The 15,073-nt window shown below is 44.1% G+C and overlaps 1 protein-coding gene across 8 annotated transcripts in view; it reads left to right on the top strand.

Annotated features, from left to right (window-relative positions):
• Positions 1-15,073, top strand: part of rg (A kinase anchor protein rugose) — a 1,244,182-nt gene that overhangs the window by 415,743 nt on the left and 813,366 nt on the right. For all 8 annotated transcript variants that reach the window (XM_071597013.1, XM_071597010.1, XM_071597012.1 and 5 more), the window contains exon 2: positions 765-869. In XM_071597013.1, coding sequence (XP_071453114.1) covers positions 765-869 — 105 coding nt within the window. The remainder of the gene's footprint in view (positions 1-764; positions 870-15,073) is intronic.

Raw genomic sequence — 15,073 nt, 5'->3', positions numbered from 1 at the left:
TCGTCCTTTATACGTGTTCCTATCCCTTTTCCTTATATATGTTTCTGTATACTATATATGAGTATTTATTCGCCATTTGGCGGGATTTCGTGTTTGAATGTATATATATATATATATATATATATATATATATATATATATATATATATATATATATATATACACACACATACACATACATATGCATGTGCAATGTTATGTTATATATGCAATGTCATGTTATACATATGCATAATATAAATTAAGGATACACCTGAACATACACACATACTCGAAGTAAATGACAGTGAATATAGAGAACTATAAAATAAGAAAAGTCTAAGCAAAGAATGAGGTTTGTGGGAAAAGCTAGGGAGAGCGTGGCATTGCTTACCTGTTTAAAACCCACGCAGGAAGACAACCTCGAATAAAAGGGGTTTGTGAAAAACCTGCTAAAGCCCTATTAATTAGTGGAAAAATGCATGTACATTGTAACAATCATTTTTACATAGTACACATATTATTAAGTTATTGAAATTTAAATGAAAAAATTATTTTATTGACAACATGGTCTTTAATTATCAAACAAGATAAGACTCAGTTTCACAAAGAAATGAGAGTCGCCGGAAAGTCATGAAAATGTTGCAATGCAGCACTGTGAAGAGCGCATCCGGTCAAGTGCCTCGCTTCCGCCCTTGGGGACGTGGCTGCCCATCGCCAAGGACCGCCCCCGCTGCCCCTCCGTTCTCCACTCACTCTCTCTCACACTCTTGTTCTCTTTGCAGCTCGTCGGAGGGGAATTCGATATGGAGCTGAACTTCGTGATTCAGGACGCCCAGAACATCAAGCACATGCTCGAGCTCCTCGACCACTGTCCTCCGAACCTTCAGGTAAGTGACCTCCGCCCGCCCCGCGCCTTCCCCGCCGACCGCGTTTCCAGACGCCTTCAACCGCAGGGGCATCCAAGATCGTTGTTGATCATGCCTCCTGCTCAATTCAACTCCCTTTCTCTAAAAATTTTGGATCTCTTGTGTCTTCTTTGCCGCTGCTTTCGTGTTAGGATTTCGCGTGATGACGGCTTCGGAAGCCTCGCCGCCTCCAATGAAAGGAGCATTGCCCACCCCAGTGTGCTGAGTCCGGCAGTTGCTTGGACCAATTATTGTTATGTTTAGCCCTTCATTGGATAAATAAATAAGGTGGTTTCGTTCTAATTTTAACGTGACACGGTTACTTTAAATGGCCGCCCCATTGGGGTCAGACGCCTTTTCAGCCGCCTCACTGAGGAACAGACGCTGCGGGGACTACCTGTCGTCTGGCTCCTAACCTTCGACCTATCTGGCATGGGTCGAAGACCCTGAGCCAGGAGCAAAAATAATCCCTTCCTTCAGCACAGGTCGGAGGGTCATCGAAACGTTGGCTTCCTCCTTCGTCCCTCGTGAAGAATTCTTCATCCTTCGCCGCCGCGTCGTCAGCGGGAAACCGTGTGGGTGGAGGGATTGCACTAGGGCAGGGAAATAATGCGCCGGTTTCTCAATTTACAATTGTTCACTACTATATTGAGCGTAGTTAATATTTTAGATAAAGTATAAATAAACTTTTCAACTAAATTGAATTCCAACTATGATGTCGGTAGTTCTTACTAATTATTATTGAAAGTTCAATACGTAACATTCACATAAAGTAAAACTTACGAAATTCTTTGGCCTCAGTTTATTTTAATGATGTCACTCTAACATACGAGGTCTGTTTAATAATTTCTCTAACTTATTTATTGCAAAAAAATACTTCGCGGACTAATTATTGGTATGGGTCCCTTTCAAACTATTCTCCTCCCCTCCTCCGCATGCACTTATCCCAACGGGATTTCCATTTGTTGGAACAGTCCTGGAATTCTCATAAGCTCCTCCGTCGAATTTTCCCTCTATCTCTGGAATGGTTACAAATATTTTTCCTTCGAGCAGGGTTTTAGTATGGGGAACAGGAAAAAGTCGCATGGGGCCAGGTCTGGTGAGTAGCTTGGGTGGGGAAGCACAGCGTTCTTGTTTCTGGCTCAAAACTCACGAGTTGTGTATCACAAATGATCCGGCGCGTTTTCGTTCGTTTTCGAAGAAATCACTCACCGCTCCTCCAACGTTCGGGCCGTTTTAGTTTGATTCTCTCTCTTGGGCATTTTTTACACCCACTCCGCGGTGGCTGTCTGGTCTTAAGGTAGGTATTCGTAATGCAAAACCCCATTTGTACCGAATAAAATAGTTCACATCACCATGACATTCGAACGAACTTGTCCAGCTTCTGTGGGCGGGGGGGATGTTTCCCCCATCCATTGTGAAGGTTGAACTTTTTTTTCGATATCATATCCATGAACCCATGACTGTTAATGTCAGCTGTTATGATCCTGGACTAGAAAGTTACATCCTCTTCAGCTATATCAAACAGTTCCTGGCAGGCAAGAACTCGATGTTGTTTCTGGTCTGCTTTCATCAGGCGAGGCACGAATTTGGCGGCGAATCGATGCATTCTCAATTTTTCAGTCAGGATTTCATATCACGAGCCAATCGAGATGCCACACGCTTAAATAAGTATCCCTAATAGTCAAAATTTGATTTTCACGGAAGAAATCGCTCACTTTCTCGATGTGGGGGTCATCAGTCGGCATAGCTTGTCTTCCGTAACGCTCGTCGTCTTCCCCTGATTACCGCCCCTTTTTGATCCGGGTCAACCACTTCATAACACGCGATACGTTTCATATCATCCTCACCAGAAGCCAATGATAATCAACTTAAAAGTATCCGTGAAGGATTTACAGAGTTTCACTCAGAGTTCTACAGAACAACGCTTCTCCTTCGAAGAGCTCATTTCCGCGAATTCGATTTTTCGCCGCACTCCACGAACACCCCCTCATATGGTCGTAACCAATCGACAAAACAAGGCCAACAAAGTTGTCATAGGCGTTTATATGGGATATTCACACACACACACCTGTATGCCCACTGGTATAGTTAAAGAGAAAATGCATTGAGTGTGTGTGTGTGTATACATATGTGTGCGTATGTGCTCGTGTGAGTGCGCAGATTTGACATTCATTTTTCTGAACTTTTTCTCTCCGTTCCCTTCGTCTTTCGCCCTCCCTCCCGCCGCACTCAAGAGGGCCAGGGCAATTATATTCGCCCCACCCCGCCAACTTCTCACATATCTTTCACCCTTTGCCCTTTGCACCCATTTATCCTTTCAGCAGGGGGTGTCTGGATATTGTGTGGCCTGCGAGGTTGAGGAAACTTTTCCTTCTCCCCCTCCCTTTTGCTCATGCGAGTGTGTGCTTTCTCGTGGGCATTCTCTTAATTCTCTCTCTCGATCCGCCACCCCCCCCCGATTCCCTCCCCCCCCCCTTTGGGGATATCTTTCTCCTCCTAAGGGGCGCTGATGCCTTTGTCCTCGCGGCTCCGATGCTTTGGAAGACGTGGGATTCACCGAGAGAAGGCGACGACTCGGGAGAATGGATCCGGGAACGATCTCTCTTGATCTCCCCTCCCCCTCTTGACCTCCCCTCCCTCCCTCTTGATCCCCCCTCCACCCTTCTTGATCCCCCTCCCCCTTTGGTGGATGCTGGAGCTGGAGAGTTTTCGCACGCACGCGCCCTAACGAAATCCTCTCGCCCCTTATTCCCATTTTTTCTCAAATTGGGTATTTTACAATCAAACATATCGAACGGCAATTTAGCCGAATTCATTTTTCTGGCGTCTTTAAATAGGACGGCCTCGGGGGTTTTCGAGTCTCCCTTTGGAGGCTTTGGCTTACGTGGGATTGTCAGGGGTTGCCGAACCCCCCCCCCCTACTCCTCCCTCCCGTCTCAAATGCATCTGATTAAGCTTTTTCGGTTGAAATTATTTCTTGACTCCTCTGGTCGGTCGGTCACCGCAACAAATAAGCGACCATCTCCCGCCCCAGGTTTATATCAATGACTCTCACCATAACGATTGTAGGACGTTATAATTTTACAAACCTTAATTGATGCCACGCGAGACGTACTTAGTTCTCCAGAACAACGTCCTGAAAAATCACCGCGAGTCGTATTCGCGAAGATGAGGCCTTTCGCTGGGGCTATATTAGCCCTGGCGCGGCATTTTTATTCCAGATGGACGCCAGTATTGCCACTCTCGAATACAAATTATTACTTTAAATGAAACCATTATTACGACGGTAGGTTGAAAACTAATGCACCCATGCTTGTAGACCACAAACAAAATGACCTTCAGAAGCACTCCTGGTGGCATACGGAAGTAACATTCCCCCTCAGCACGCATGCGCAGGTTTGAGGTCGTACCATTCATCCTGTGTATTATGAGAAGCAAAGTATGGAGACGTGTTCTAGTGCTATGTCAATACAGTGTGCTGTTATTGATAGCTGCCTTCACCTCATCGCAACCACGAAATTTTACCACCCATATATTTACAGTAGACCTATCAACAGCATCGTCACCATAAACAACCTGTAAAAGACGATAAATCTCAGTAAGAGTCACTTTTTCAGCAGTTAAAAATTCCATAACAGCACGCTGTTTGACTCGCGTTGATATAGCACTAGAACACGTCTCAATACTTCCGCTTCTCAAAATGCACTGGATGAATGTAACCACCTCAAGCCTGCGCTTGAGTCTTGAGGGGGATGTTACTTCCACATGTCAGCAGGAGTGCTTCTGATGGTCAATTAGTTTTTGGCCTGCAAGCATGTGTGCATTTGTCATCAGCCTACCCTTGTATATTAAGCGGTGAGCGGTGATGTAGATATTATTGTTATGACTGGCCCTAGGATCGATATGTAGCATGTAAGTGTGTAGATGTACTATTGGTTCCTTCTCTATCTCTCTGTGGCCACCGCAATAAACCCCCGATTCCCCAAGGAAGTACATTTCCTGACTTTATGCAGCCCTTCGCCGAAATGAGATTCCACTCTTCCCCCCTCCTCTCTCTCCCCTCCCCTCTGCCTTCCATCTGCGCCTCGAACGGTGTCGTGTGCCATCTCCGATAATCTCAACACTGCCCGACTTTTAAGCCGACCAATCCACCGGTGGCCTCAATACTAGAGGTGGGGACCACTAAGCCGAGGACAACAAGCAGGAAACAAAAGAGATAAAACGGATCATGTTGTATATATTTCCGTGGTCCTTTGTCATTGTGGAAAAAGTTACTCTTTTCTTTTTTTTTTTTTTTGAGGCTCTCGGAAAGGAAAGGTCGGAGGGAGAAGATAACTTCAGGCTGGGCTAATGTGTTGAGTTAGTAAATAGTAGTAGAGACCGTAATGGTTTCTGCATTTTCGCGGAAGGGAGATAGAACGTAGTTTCTCCAGGAAATGTTATATTTTGTCAGTGACACCGGGGTCTGGACAACGGGCTGAAGGTGTTATTCAACAAAAGTGGAAATACGATCAGTCGAGGCTTTCAGCGGGACGAAACGGTGGCATGGCCGCGGTTATAAGATTTATGAATTTCTGGAAGAATGTAGAACTGAATAGTTTTAGGTTCAGGCGAGATGATAGTTGCATGGTTGTTTCGCTGAATACACTTTTCTGAAAGGGCTCTTGTCTTTAAGAATGGAGAATAATTTAGAAAGAATGGTGTGGAGGAGTGGGGTCGCCTGTGAGTGAGGAGAACTCTCTCTTGGTCGTGTTTATATCGTTCGTGGTGGTGAGGGTCACGAGAGCGTTGGGCCTTTATCTGCTGAAAGGACGACGACGTACATTGGGTTTGTCAATGGTTTCTTAAAGCTAAATATATGATGTGGGAAGACATTGTTTTGGATTTCAAAGACTATAGGATGGAAGTACATGAAATTTTGGGCAAAATAAGATCGATAAAGATGAATGAGAGGAAAATGTTCGATTCTTGAAGGGACGGGACTTGGAATTAAAAGCTTTATCGGTGGGTAGGACTTTTGACGTGTAAGTGTATCGGTAATAATTGTGAAATGGTTGATTTTTTGGGGTTTCGTGAAAGGGCATGTCTTCAACGTGAAGAAATTTTTATCTCGTGGGGTTTGGAAGTGGGAGAAAGGGTGGAGTAATCGCGTGTCTTCGATGTGGTTCTTCAAGTGGTTAGAATGCTATGGACTATCTTCGGGCTGAGGAGTGCGTTTTCGAGAGACATCAGGCATTCATGGTGGTGTCCGAGGGAGAGGTTGGAAAGGTCAGGTTCGGATCGGTATAGGGGGTCGTGAGAAGCATCGGAAGTCGTTAGTGACCTTAAGGTTATTCTGACGCCACCCTCTCCCTCCAGTTGCCCACATCAATTGACCCCTCCCACGGGTCATGGTGAACTTGTAATGTGACTTGCAGCCTCTGTCCCTGGTCCTCGTATATTCACGCGCGTCGTCATCCGTTTCGCGACCTACAACACTTGTTTTGATGAACATCACATCGTGAAGTGGAAAGTAATCGGCCGATATTTCTGCAGACTAGTTAATTCCGAACAATAGGTCATTTTTTGTCATTTCGTAGTCCATTTATAATTCTTTGCTTTTATAAAGTTCTCCTGTTTTCAATAGCTATTTGGAAAAAAGATTTTTTAAATGTGTTGGTTCCTCATTGATTGTCAATTTCAAAAAGTCAGGAGAATAGTGCCCACAGTGCCCTCCTTTTGAAACCTATTCAATCAAAGAATCTGCACTCTCGACCTGAATGGCTAACGAGAGGAAGACTTCACCAGAAATCTCCATCGAGAATGAGATTATGGTCTGAAAACAGCCTTTGACACTTCATTAAACTTGTAAATAGTCTGTCGGTAGCGTCCAAAGCATAACGTGACATAACGCCATTCTGACCTCATCTTTCATAGACGCCAAGCCTAATGCGCTATTAAATGACAGTATATATAAATTTATGGCTCCGAAAATGGGATCATATCAAAAATATTAACCCTCGCTAGTTATTTTAGTGATCACTAATCTTTAGAAAAATAAATAGAAAAATATAAACAAATATAGAAATAAATCCATAGAAATAACCGATTCGGATTTTGTATGCATGGCTGGTAACCTAACACCCCTCGCCAATTGCGGCGACTTGCGGGGTATTGTGTAGATAGTAGATCTGAGCAAAGTACGAAAGTGGAAAAAAGCAAGGTTTTAGTGTGACCAAACCGTTTAAGGGACACAGTTGTGAGTTATACTACATAATATGCGTTATATACTACACCTTGTTGCAGAAAATGGTAGGACCGAGAATCATAGTTTATATTTCACGACAATTGAAATTATCTGAGCGAAGCACGAAAGTGCATTGCTTGCCCTGCTTGGTTTGTTTACGAGTCTCTCGTTCTCCTTCCCTCTCTCTCTCTCTCTGTAAGGAGGGGGGGGGATCGAGTTGGGGGGGATCCAGCTGGTGCGGTGGCTAACGTACTGGCTTCCCACCCGGAGGGCTCGGGTTCAAATCCGGGCTTTGTTGAATATTTTTCAGAGGTATCTCGATCCCTACTTGAGGTGCTTTGTGGAGGGCACTTTGAGTGAGTACGACGTCCGTCGGATGGGACGATAACCTGCGGACCCCTTGGCGCCTTTCGTAAAGATTAGGCTAATGCCGACGCCGGGTTTCTCTCCACCCTTAATCCTTCCCCATCCATCCCTAATGGCGCAAATGACCTTAGCTGTGGGTCGCCTCCCATAAAAACGACTACTACCGCTACATTTTTCCTTCGATAAATTAGCACAGGAGAAAACTTCCATAATCATTTTCAGTTAATTTTTGAGTCCAAACAAGTAAGTGTGAGGAGTAGCTTTGTATTATTATAATATCTCCCCGCGTCCCTTTCCGGGCGAGTGCCACGCCCCCTCCCCGCCGATTCTCCCACCCACCAGTTTTTCCATCGCTCGTAAATTTGGAATTAAGACCGATGAGTTGATGAAGATATATGTCCTCTTCCACCGCCCCCCCTCGAGTCCCCTCTAGTGCTCTTCTAATGCCAGGGGACGTATTCAGAATTCGTCAACTTGTAAGTCGGGCGACTTCCAATGAGTCTTCCTTCCCTGTTTGCCAACCTTGGCCCACATCTGGGTGCACCTTCACCTCAACGCCTCTCGAAGCCGCGTCCCTACCACTTCTTATAATTCACCGATGGTTACTCGCGTCACTTTCTCCATGCTCGCAGTGCTCATGTCAGAAAATACGAGGGTAGCCTGAAAACTAATGCACACATGCTTGTAGACCACAAACTAAGTTACCTTCAGAAGTAATTTCGGTGGCATGCGGAAGTAACATCCCCCCTCAACACGCATGCGCAGGTCCGAGGCAGTTACATTCATCCAGTGGATTTTGAGAAGTGGACGTATGAATACGTGTTCTAGTGCTATGTCAACGTGAGTTAAACAGCGTGACTTTAAAAGTGACTCCTACTGAGATTCCTCGTTGTTAAAATGCCCTCTATGCTGACGATGCTGTTGATAGATCTACTGTGCATCGATGGGTGGTAATATTTCGTGGTTGCGAGCCTGGAAAAGCCATAGTTGTTGTTGAAGCACGCAAAGGCCGTCCGATCCCTGCCACAGACGATAAACATAGCAAACTCGTCAAAGATTTGATTCAAAATGACCGGCGAATCACTCAAAAGCGTATCGCAAACCACGTTGGATTGTCCAAGAAAGAATTTTGTCGTTTTAAAGCCAGCTTGGTGCCAGTAATTTTGCAACATGACAACGCTCGTCCAACACCTCGCGCGCAACCGGAGAGGCTCTGCGAAACCTCAAATTTGAACCGATTCCACACCCTCCTTATTTCCCCGGCCTCAAGGGTAATCATTACACCTCGGACGATGAGATGAAGGTAGCTGTCGATAACAGCACGCTTTTCAACTCGCGTTGACTTAGCACTAGAACACGTCTCCATGCTTCCAATTCTCAGAATACACTGGATAAATGTAACGACCTCAAACCTGCGCATGCGTGTTGAGGGGAAATGTTATTTCCACATGCCACCACGAGTGCTTCTGCAGGTCATTTTGTTTGTTGTCCCCAAGCATGTGTGCATTTGGTTTCAGGTAACCCTCGTAATATTTAGGAACGGCTTAGCTGTGAACTAAGAGAGCAGAACTCAATTCAGGCCGGATTGAGTAATTGGTGCTGAAGTAAACCCGGTTTTTCTCTCTTGCTCGCGTGCAGCATGTAAAGCAAGGAGACCAGTGTCACGGCGAATATTGCCAGATACACTCGCATTCTCTCCCAGAAATGCGTGGGACCAAAATAAAAAAACCGGGCAAGTAAAAGCAAAAATCGCGTGCAGTTTGTATTTCTATGACACGTGCCCGCTTGAATTGATGCATATTGTGCGACGCACTCCTGCTTACTAAATGCTAGAGAAGAATTGATTCCTAGTCTAATTAATGTATCTCTGAAGTCAGTGGTCCTGACCAGCATTTGCCCTCGGCACGCCGCGGATTAATAGCCAATCGTAATGGTGTCGCATATGCTGGTCAGTCATCGCATATGCCGGTCCTGTCGTGTTGTCCGAGAGCGAAATAAATGTTCACGCCCTCTTTCAGCGACACGCACTAACTCTTCGAGGCTCGTTTCGTGTTACGCGCTTTCAGACAAGCCCACGATGAGAATGGGAAGCGTGATCGTTTGCTTTTTATGGTGGCCATTCCATGCTCTTCCCTCCGTCGACTCGCTGAGTTCGACGGTTGGAGAGTAATCGCGTAAGGGGTTGCCACCGGCCCTTCCCAAGGAGACGGTCCCTTGCGGAGACATCCGAGCAATAGAATTCTCCCTCGTAACTTAATGACTATTTCGCGTCGCCGTGTGAGTTAGTGGGCATTGCTTTCCGACGTGCGCCGAATACGAATTATTCCAGTGTAAGTGATGTTGTCCCGTAGCGTAATATCGAATAATTTGTGGACAAAACTGTTGTGAGGGAAGTATTTCCGGAAATGTTAAATACTGTACATTTCAGACCTTTCCAACGTGAAACGGAGTCGGTAGAGGAAACGTCCGTCCTTCGCGATTACTTTGGAGAATCTAGTAAATTTGGAATTGATAAAAAGTTATTGCCTAGGAAGTGCTTAAACATAGATCAGGTGATGCCAAACGACGCTTTAGAAGGAGGTCCTTTCTCACTTGATGAGTTTACTCTTGAGAATCCTTTCCATTGATGTCTTTCATTCCCATTCGATGACCGTTTCGTGGCAAAGCCGTACATTTCAGAGCAGATTGCAGCAATAATATTAATAATTAATTAATGCCAAGGAATATGGATATTAATTTAAATCTTTAATAAGTACTTGAGCGGTTTTCAAAAGTGTTTAATTGAGGATATATGTACGCTGGGAAACATGGTCTTAGATAATTTTCAATTTTACTTTTTAGGTAATCTCAGAATATAATTCCGTTTGAGTTAATTTTGAATGAGCTTATGAAAGCTTACAATTAATTTTGACGTTATCATAATACTCATTTATGCGTAAATGCGTGTTATTAGTACGATGTATAAAATAAACCATTAAATGAGTAAGATGCCATATGTTCACGTGTGTTCATTCGAGCTTTTACGTACTTAAACTATGAAGAAGGAAAATGTTGAAAAATTGAGAATTGAGGTAAATTTTCTTTGAAATTAAAAATGACGGCAGTGGAATTTTCGCGTGCAATGCATGATGGATGTTCGCTTTATTTGACTACTGTGCAGTGATTTGGGGAATGCCTTTATTTTCCCGAAGCCTCCTACCTCTGATAAATGTTTTTGGAGCAATATTTTCTTTCATTTTCTACCCAGAGTCTTGAACATTCTTTCAAAGTTTTCCAAATTTGGAGCCGCAGTGCGCAAGGCGCTTAATTTTATGAAATTTCATTTAAGAGATGCGAGGGCCGTATTCTTTCCAATTGACCGTTGTTCGTTGTGTACTTTTTCCATTGTCTTACTGATGATCGTACCCATTATTCCGTCGGTGAAATTGATGCCAATATAATGCAATGATCCCTCAGAATATTTGCAATTCACTTTTTGTTATTTTGGCAGTTTTACGTACTTACGCACGCAATGTTTTCCTATATAGAAAAACTTATATTAAGTATAAATATTGCGTCCCTTATTTAAGGCCGGGATGGATTCCACTTTCGCCCCTCACATCATTTCTGCGAAGGTCCCATGTAGGGCCTTTCAAAATGCTACTTTATGTTAACTGATGTATTTACTATGGCAATTTAAAAGTATAGAAAATTAGAACATTCCATTATTTTGTTAAATGATGCGAATGTATATAGTCTAATATTTACAATATATTTTTGAGCATAATGATTTATTACTACTATTGTTTCACAAAAATAAGGCATGGGTATGCATACGCAGTACTTACCATAAGATGGTGCTCTATCCTGGCTCCTCACTTAGTCAACTCAGAGGTCATATCCGCATCGAAAATCATTGTCACCTTAAGCAAAATCCTTTTTTAAATATTATGCAAAGTGAATTTGTTCCTCCTAATATTCCTGCGAATGTGAAAGTATTCCAAATTTCACATTTCCTTGTATTTCCATAATAAAGATCCATAAAGATGAATTCATTTCAACAAATTTTATTCTGACGCACAGGGATTGATTGCTCAATCATCAAACTACGTCGATATTAGAATAATTATGAAGAATTTATGATTTTTTTCAAAAAATACTACAGCTTAGGCAAAAGAATCATCATATGGCAGGGGTACCCTAAGAAATATTAACCTATTAAATGTCCCAGTCTTACCATTGCAATTGTTTGACCCAATTTCTACGTGTTTATGTAGAAAAATGGCTTGTGAAATGAATAATAATCATATAAGTTGTTAATGATTCCAGATAATAAATTATATTTAATATTTTTATAAATTTTTTATTTAATAATTTAAATTTTTATAAATAACTTTTAATAAATGCATTCCGACTGTTTTCCAAAGATGGGTGGGGTTGGTAATTAGCTAATTAAATTGTGTATTAAGCATGAATTATCCGCGCCAAAGTGCACCTTTTCGCACTATACACGATATCCTCCTTACGTACATTTTATGAAGCAATTCATTACAACCATAAATCCGCAATTTAAGTCCTAAATCTGGAATGAAAGCTTTCATCAGAATCGATGGAACACTGGCGTGTTTTTTCAGGTCGCCGCGACATTTCGATGGCTGACACCGGCATATCGTCCTCAGGGCGTGGATACCTTGGGTCATCATTTTGCGTTCCATATTCGCATATACGCCCTGAAGACGATGCCATCGAAACGTCGTGGCGCCTGACAGACAGCCTGCCCACCCGGCGGGAAGCCCACGAAGAGACTTCACCCCAGTCGTGCGCCGGAAAAGCACAAAGACTCAATGAAATAGTAAAGCATGCCGTCTGATTGGGGAGGATAAGATTGGTCAACTGAAAAGCGAAGTTGCAGTGATATGCACCCATCGTATTAAACCATAAATTCGGAAAAAATCTCCAGATCCTTAACAACATTTCGGGAAATGATCGACTCCCCGCAAAACATAATTACCAACATGTGTTTTGCGAACAATTATCCCAGAAATGCTGTGAGTTCGCATAGTTTTAAAGTATAGCAATTAAAGCACATGACTCAGATTTTGACCATTCCTTCGCAAGTCGCGAGAAGTTCTTCGTGTCGTATGACCTCGAGCAGTGGCCAATCAGCGATGAACGTCGCTGACGCGTGCACCTCCCTCCTCATTCGCCCCCGGCAATCAAGGGAGGTGCGTGGGGGGCAGAGCGGTCCCCTCCTCCTCCCCCACTGGATGTATCTCTTCTCCCCCGTCTTCGGTGATATCGACCCGATCTCTTCGATTCCAGCCTCGGTTCATTTGGATCGGGGCACGCACACACACACGCCCCCTTGCCTCTCGGCCATCGGACGGCGAGTCGCGCTTTTATCTGAGCGGTCGGCCACGGAGTCGCACCCAACCCCTCCTCTCCCTCCTCCTTGCCCTGGCAATTATCTCCGTTCATTTGGAATCCCGCCTCGGGAACGTCTCTTTTCGACCTCGCAGGTGGCTTGGGGGATTTTATTTCATTTTGGGAAGCGGATCCTCTTGAAGTATATCGAAAGAAATATGAGTTGCACCGTATGGATTCTTCGCCCGTATCGCATTTGCGGTGCCTTCTCCTTACTCGGGATACTGACGGCGGCCAACAGATGGTTTATTCATCAGCACATCTGTGGAAGTTTCTTGGAAGATGCATGATATGGAATTTTTTTTTGGATTATAATTGTTTAAAGACTGAATCAGAAAAAGTTGCAATAAATATATCTCCAGCGTGGACGCGAACGTGGTTGTGTGCAAGGTTCGCGCATTCCATATGTACGAGTATATGGACTTAAAGGTGCTTGTCCGACGCTCGCGCACTCTACCTTCGCGTCTTCCCGATTGCGTCAAACGTTCGCCCTCCAGGATTAAGAGCGCTCATTTGTCAATCCATTTCTCCTTTCGATTATCTTGCTCGCCCGTAAAATCAGCTCCAGGTTTCTTATCATCAATCAATTATATAAATGCATTTCTTACCATTTGTCAAACACGCCGACCATTTTTCTCACCGAGAACATGTCTCTTCCCTTTATATAATCTCAGTGTATCGATGTAGTCGACGTCGCCTTTGAGAGCGATTGTGTCCTTCGAGGGAAACCGATAAATTCGCGAGTACCGTACCGTCAAACTGACTCGGGATCGACCTCCTGGTTCGGTGTACTCTGGGAAGGGGCACATCTACATCTGCGTAACACCCCGCAAGCCGCCGCAGTGGCGTGTGGCGGAGGGTGTTAGGTCGCCACCTGTAATAGGGGACAAAACCATATGCAAAATCTACACATCCATGCAAACCTGTACCCCCACATTCGCGTACACATTTATGCAAAAATCCTTTCATTTTACACGCATGCAAATACATGTAATATCATTTAACGAACAATTGTACCTTATGATGCAGTGAAAAATTATCCAATAACGCGCAAGCTAGAATTTGAAAAGTAAGAAGGCGAAATTCCACCACATTGCAGTGACGCTTTTCGTTTTATCGTAAGAGTTTAATAACGACACGGCCTGCCCGGCGTTCAACCTTCTCCATTTTTACGGGAATGGTTGAACGGCTCATGAAGAGCTCAGCTGCAGAAAGCAAAAGAAATTAACTCGGTATTTTGTTTCTATTTAAGTGGGAGCCAACCGTTTATATTTTTTCTCCCAACTAATTTCCCATTTTTTCGTTCTAATAATTTTCCATTGCCGCTTGAGCTTTGAGTGGGCACGCGAGTGCACGGAGCAATTGCTGACGGAATAATAGGTAAAGGAGCAACGGGTCCTCAGACTTCTCTCTGCTCGGTGAATATTTCGCCCAAATGGTTGCAACCAAACTAATGGCCTGCCTCTTGGGATTTGCTCACATGCCTCAAGGCCCTTGCAGGAGGAAGCGTGTTGGTGCTTCCCGCGTCCATTGCAGTAACCTTCACGCGGTGGGTTGTGCCAATAATAGACATTTATATTTCTCAGCGGCGACGTCCCACCCTGAGGGAGAGAGAATACATTTCTGCCCGACGGTCAAACTTAACGAACATCTCGAATGTACGATGCTAGGCTGAAAAGTAATGCACACCTGCTTGTAGACCACAAAAAAAATGACCTTCAGAAGCAGTCCTGGTAGCATGTGGGAGTAACGTTCCTCCTCAACACGCATGCGCAGGTTTGAGGTCGTTAGATTCATCCAGTGTATTTTGAGAAGCGAAGTATGGAGACGTGTCCCAGTGATATGTCAACGCGAGTTAAACAGCGTGTTGTTATCGAATTTTTAACTGCTGAAAAGGTGACGCGCACTGAGATAGATCCATCGTCATTTAAAGGCTTTTTATGCGTCTACGATGCTATTGAAAGGTCTACTGTTAATCGATGGGTAGTAAAATTTCGTGGTTTCGAGCCTGGAAAAGACGTAATTGTTGATGAAACACGCAGCGGACGTCCGATCACTGCCACAGATGATAAACATCGCAAACTCGTCGAAGATTGGGTTCAAAATGACCGGCGAATCACTCAAAAGCGTATCGCAAACCATATCGGAATATCCAAGGAACGCGTCGGCTTCATTATTGATCAATCGG

The sequence above is a fragment of the Hetaerina americana genome, unplaced genomic scaffold, assembly GCF_022747635.1.
Source record: "Hetaerina americana unplaced genomic scaffold, ioHetAmer1.1.p SCAF_8, whole genome shotgun sequence".
Lineage (NCBI taxonomy): Eukaryota > Metazoa > Arthropoda > Insecta > Odonata > Calopterygidae > Hetaerina > Hetaerina americana.
The sequence above is the reverse complement of the archived record's forward strand: the minus strand, read 5'-3'. Positions and strand labels throughout refer to the sequence as shown.